The 6,438-nt window shown below is 44.8% G+C and overlaps 1 protein-coding gene across 1 annotated transcript; it reads right to left on the reverse strand.

The window, feature by feature from the left end:
* Positions 1-244: 244 nt before the first annotated feature.
* On the reverse strand, positions 245-1,111 carry orf288. Its single transcript has one exon. It carries the CDS (start codon positions 1,109-1,111, stop codon positions 245-247), a length of 867 nt encoding a protein of 288 aa, YP_002000563.1.
* Between the last annotated feature and the right edge of the window lie 5,327 nt (positions 1,112-6,438).

A 6,438-nucleotide genomic window follows, 5' to 3' on the forward strand; every position in this document is an offset into this window, starting at 1 on the left:
GAACGGGCAGGCCTCTTGTGGATTCCTCCAACTCCATGAATGAAGGGGGGAGTATGAGGAAGGCCGATTTTCTTTCTATATGAAGATGAAAAAAGGATCAGGGTCAAACATTTCTTACTTTTGTTGAGTATGACTGAATGAGGAAGAGCTCCTTATATGGTATCACTTTACCACCATCTGAAATGCGCGAAACTCCGATTGGTGGAAGCCAGTCCATGAAGATTCCCCCTTCTCTTAGCCATGTCTAGGAAGCGGAGTTTTGATCCTCATCCGCCCGTAAGCGGACTCTTTCGACCAAGCGCCAGAAGGTAGCGGATTGCTCATTCCGGCTCTGTAGGTCGTCGAGCATTTTGTGCAACTTAGCCAAGTCTTCCTCGCCAGTGGCCGTACGGGGGTTGTCCAAGGCCCGCGCGCCCCATCCCATCCAATCGCCACTTGGATGCAGGGTCGCCATCTTTCTTATGATTTGAACTTTCAGTTCAAATAGATCCTCCGCTTGAATCCGGGACATTTGCATGTCATGGGCGGAAGGATTCAAATTAGCTCCCAAAATTCTCCTTTGAATGGATTGCACGCAATCCCCTCCTATTATCTCGTCAACTGGATACGGGTAGGGCGCGTAGGGCAGAGCCCGATTAGCAGCTTCCTGCATAACGGGAAGAGCGGGAGGCATAGCTTGCTCCCCTGGAAGCGGTTGATTGACCGAAGGTTCCCCCCCGGAGGGTGTCCGCGGCGCGGAAGGAGTCGTTGATGCCATCAGCGCGTCCATTTCCCCCGTGCTTTCTTGAAAGGAGGACGAGGCGGTACTTCTACTACGCCCGGAACTGACCGAATCTTCCGCCAAATCGGAAGTATAAGTGAATAAGGCGGAATTTGAGGGTCCTTCTGCCCCGGATCCGTAAGCAGCGGGAGCTGCCCCATTATTAATAGGTTCGTTATCAGCGGCGTGTGCCACCGATCCACTCAAAACCGCTGAAGAAAGAACAACAAAAGTAGTGAAAATGCGAGACGTCAATACTGCAGAACGGGGCCATAAAGCGCGAACCAACATCCGTGATACGAAAACCAAAATCAGAAGAATAAGTAGAATGATTATCGGATCATCATGCATAATCGAACAAAGCTTATCCGCATGGTAAAGTAGTTTACCACACAAGTCGACAAAAAAGACGTTCGGCTTTAGAAATCATTTTTTTGCTCCCTCATCCTCGGTTGTTCGTATTTCATTTTCTTCAAAGGCACATGCACTAGGTTACTTACGGAATCTCAAAGAAAGAGTCGTCCAGGAGCACTTCGTTAGATTTGCATGTGTTAAGCATATAGCTGAAGTTGCCTATGCGCTTCAACCTGCTCTTACAAGACGAATCTCTTTCTATACGCAATTTCAACTAGAGTCTACTCCTTTCTGGTCTGAAATCTCAGTAGAGACGATAAAGATTAGGTGCCTTTCTTTCTATAGGGATAGGTGCTTCTCTCTATAGAAAGAAAGGAGATCCAGTTTACCATTGAGAGTAGAGAAGGGGAAGGCTTGCTTGTACTAGTTGAGAGTAGAGAAGGGGAAGGTTTTAAGCTGAACTTTTGGATCGGTTGAAGGGAGAAAGGAAAGGCGGAGTCAAGGGTGTTTAGGAACAGAAGCCTACCTATTTTACTGCTTTGGAAAAACCGGCGCTTACCAATTCGGAGATATACACTCATCGAGCAACTTCTTCTCTCATTCATTACACAACGGACCGAAACCAAACGAAGCGATTTACTAGATTATTTACACTTAGGCTACCCACTTTACCCACACTACGACATTTTCTTCACTTATGACTTTGGTAACTGGAGATGGTTTTTCACCAACTACGTCATGCTCGCCAGAAGCAGAGGATGAGCTGGCAGATATTGATTCGCCTAACACAGACAAACCAGACACTTACCACGTTTAGAGAAAGAGGACACCTTACCACTACAGGAGCGCTTATGGCATTACGACGCTGCTTTGACCTACGACAATTGCCTTTAGCGAACACCCTGCAACCGGTCTGGAACAAGGATTGACAAGCTGAAAGCCGAGGGATTCATAGTTACTTACAAACCACTGGGATTGCTGTACCCTATGTCCTATCTCCACTTTGACGAACCAACCCTATACCTCCACCTATTAGAAGTTGGAAGCCACGACTACCAAATACACCGGATCGAAGAGAACCCCTATACCATCTTGAAAAAATAGGGTAGGAGGATTATATCCAGCAGACAACAAGCTAGATAGAATTGCCGCTTTCTCTGGACCGCCTAGGATTTTATTTTACTTGATGATAGCCATCAGAGACACTCAGTTAGAGATCTCGTGTTTAGCCATTGACAAATGAGAAGATCCATGAGCAGGCAGACCAGAAAAGAGACCGAAACTATCTACATCAGGCAGACATAAGGCAACCCGCCTTTATATTGCTTTCGAGCGACACCATCCAAGTCTCCATCTTACTCTGTGTTTACGGCAGCTACTTCCAACAAGGCGTGTAGCGTTATGTTGCCGAACAAAACTGGTAGGGATTGGGGCGGATATCGCAAGACAACGTTGATGGAATGTCGGGAACTGAACAGACCACAACCCTATCTTCAGAAAAGCGTACGGCGGTCGTCTCCCTGGTGACCTTTTCGGGGTGTGCACTTTATTTTTTCCGGCCTCCCTGTCTTTACTGCATTTCGAAACTCTAGCCCAGAACTTGTTTGTTCATAAGCCTTTTTCATTCAACCAGTGTAGAGTGCTCCATTGGTAGTGGTGGATTGGTTAACCAAGCAGATAGTCTAGTCTAGTAAAGTCCATAAAGAAAAGTATAGTAAAGAAAGTCTCGTGTAGAACGATCTGATGAGATATTTGATATTGTGCGTTCCTCTTTGTCACAGTGATAAACTTGTAAGTCAATATCATCCGAAACTTTTTATTTTTTAATTAGAGAATTGTCTGTCGGAAATAGGATTTCTCCTATGTGAATAGGTCTTACGTCAATAATCAAGTGCTTGCTTGTAAATAGGAAGAAGAATTAATTCCCTAAATCCTTTTGTCGTGTAGTAATTCTCTATGGCTCTGCCCGTCTAGTTCATTGAGCTGGAAATAGAGTACGCGCATTTCTCTTTATCGCTCTGCCTTCTTCCTCCGAGCACATTTAAGTAGGGTGCTCCTTCTGAGTGGTTGGACTACTGCATTTAGTGTTTTTGGTTGAGCCCGGTACCCACAAGACAAGTGAAGCATTTCTTCTCTTCTGGGAAGGGTTCGGCAAGTGAGTATGGTGATTGAAATGTGGGGTTCTTGCCTTCTATTTGTTTACTCTCATCTATTTATTTCATTATTTTGGGCTTTTTTACTACTTGATTGAACACTTCGTGCCGGAATTCCACTTGTTGAAAAAAGAGGTTTCCACTGAATAGGAAGCTAATGCTCTTCGGGTAGGAGGACTGGAATATAGAGTTATTACGGAAAGAGTATTTTCAGTACCTACATGATAAAGAGAGACTACCTTCCCAAAATAATAATCCGGAGAGAAGATGCTTCTCGGAAGACGATGGAAATGAGGAACGAAGTTATCCTTCCCCTTTTATAAGGCACGGGCTCAGGTTACGTACGGATTTTATGCAACAAATACGATACATACGGTGTAGAATACTTTATTGCTACTGGCTTTTGCCTTTAACGGATCTCGCTGCGCGCCTCAATCGTATCTTCTCTTGCGCGGAGGTTCACCTAGAAGATCATCGACTCTTTCTTTCGCGTATGAATACTGGGCCGGGTCTACGTACCATACCAATGAAACACACAGACACCAATTGCCTATCTGAGTTTATGCTTAACGAAAGAGCAAGCACTTGGAAAGGAGAGAAAAGGTCGTCCCTTTACTCTATTCCTGACGTTAGGACGGATACTTAACTAGTGGGAGGCCTTACGAGGGCTAATCTACTACTTGACTCACGAGTTGCTCAAATCATCTCTTGATTCGGAATCACGGGATCGGTAGATGTCACATAACTTGATTAGTTAGAAAATGATTATGCTATCGGCTTGATAGAATCAAAAATATGAATAATACAAGTGCCGGTCAGCTAGCACCTTTGGTGACATGCTGTTCCCCACTAGTCTTCTTCGTACATGCCCATGGGGTTATCCCTAAGGCCTATTCAGCACTGCACACTGGGTAGCACGTAACTAGTGGTCATGCTTACTTCAGATGTTCTCAGCCCAGCTCAGTCTATCACTTAGACTTCAGATTTCGTGCAGTGTTCAACAAGCTAGGAACACAAAAGAACGCTTTTCCTCTTAGGGGCCACATTCTTGCATACTCTTTTGGATTTGACAACGTGAGTTCTAAACTGAGCATAGAGCAAATATCTCTTGATAAAGGAGAAATAGCAAAGGGAAATGTGCTAGCTGATAACTCCTACTATTTCGCTTCGCGCCTCTGCCTCGTTTTCAGTGAGATATGCCCATCAAAGAGAATCCAAGACTCCTCACTTGCCTTGCCGCTTCGCGCCTGCCTCGTTGACTGATCTCGTACAATCACTTGCATTTTCCTATGTGGAAAACTTAGCAACTACTCTACCCTTCCCTTAGAGTGGAACTCACAGTGTAGCGAGCCACCCATAATCGGCTTGGAAGTGTTGCAGCTCGCATCCATCAGACCTGGAAATACGCTCTCTTTCTGGAAGTCACTGGCCAAGTATGACATAGAGAAGATGGATGAAATTCGATAAAAGGCCGAAGGCGCGCCTCGAAGCAAGCTCTATTTGAGATTAGAGGCCGCAGGCTTTCCGGTGCAGCCGAGTAGTCATTGGTGAGGATCCGAGTAGTGAGGGACTTTGCTACCAGGTCATCGTAGAGCTCAAGCCACCTATGCTTTTGAACAAGGCACGCAGTGTCTTACGTTCAAAGACGAAAGGCCGTAGGTGTGGTTCCAGTACGTTCTTTTGCTACAGCAATCAAGTATGGTTTTGGCAGTGATCAAGATTTTTGACATGTTATTAAATCTACACATCAGCAGTTGGAGCTATAGCAGTAAGGAGTTGGTTTGAAATAGGCAGGCCTGGCCCTTGCATAGTAAATTCCATTCAACCATTAGAAAGAAAGACTGAGCTAGGTAAGCAAAACGGGTGTCATACAAAAATCTCATTGAAATCTCAGGACCAACAGCTTTTCTTTAAACGAGATCTTCCTTCGTTCATCACTCCGATCTACATCCAGTCCTTCTGGTTTTTTCTAACGACCTACTTTCTTTTCTTCTTACTTACATTACAGGACCCAAGCTACTTTGAAAGGGGTTTTCCAAGGTAAATCAGCTTACTACTCACTCGCATACGTGAATACCTTGCGAGCATACTTTTTTAATAAAAGAAACAAGGCAAAGCGGAAACCCGGGCCCCTGCATGCACTTCTGAACTTCTCACTTGAGAGAGCTCTTTAGTAGACATTCTGCATTCTCTTGGTCTCATTGCTTGGGATTCGTTCCCGGCTGGGCTATCTACCGAGCGAAACTCTTATCATAGTCCGAGTTCTGGGTATGGGGTCTGATTTTCAAAGTGAGAGGTTCAAAGCCCTGCCCTAGAGTAGCCTATGGTAGATGCGAGTAGGATGGGGCCAGCCAACCTTCATTGAGTGAGAGTCCCTTTGAGATAGCGCAGTATTCTTCTCACGGCTAAGCGGTGCTAGAACGGAGATTCTTTTCAGGAAAGGACAAAGGGTGCGTGCGCAAGAACAAAGGACAAGTGAAGTTCACTAACCAAAGAGTAGCATTTGATCATATATAGTGGATATTTTTGGAAGTTGAATACGCTCAAACAATACTCAAGCGAGACTGTTCAAAGCAGATATGAAAGTGACGCATCAAAATGAATTATAAGCAATAGATAGGTCGTACTACACCTTAGCTTAGCCCCTTAGCGCTTAGGCTTTCTAGCAGGAAGCGAGATATTCATACGCTTTCTCGGCAATCACATAAAATCAAATAGGCGTAGGTCAATACTCTTTCAGCTCTGCTCGCATTAAAATATATAGACTTCTTAACATACATAGCTGTTCTACTCACCAGTGTCTGCGCATATATCTAGATTAGTGTCCCGGGCTTCACTGCATACATAATTTCCAAAGTGAAAAGCAAAGCAATCGGTTCATTACACTCATTGGAGAAGATCCATTTGCGCCGCCTATTGTCTTTCATTTACAAGCGTTGGCAAGCAAGAGGTTCAGGATTTCTGTACGGAAAAAACAAATCCAACGAGTCCCTTTCCTGCGAGGCAAGACAGTGGCAAAGCCTTCCAAGGCAACGTTTAGTGTTAAGGAGAGGTTCACCTATGAAGCCGAAGGGTGCGTGCGCAAGAACAAAGTCAATACGTTAAGCTAAGCGGCGTTGAACTTGAGCTCAAGTAGAACAATCAGTTAATGTTCCGAATGTAAGTTCACTC

Source organism: Oryza sativa, mitochondrion (genome assembly GCF_034140825.1).
Source record: "Oryza sativa Japonica Group mitochondrion, complete genome".
Lineage (NCBI taxonomy): Eukaryota > Viridiplantae > Streptophyta > Magnoliopsida > Poales > Poaceae > Oryza > Oryza sativa.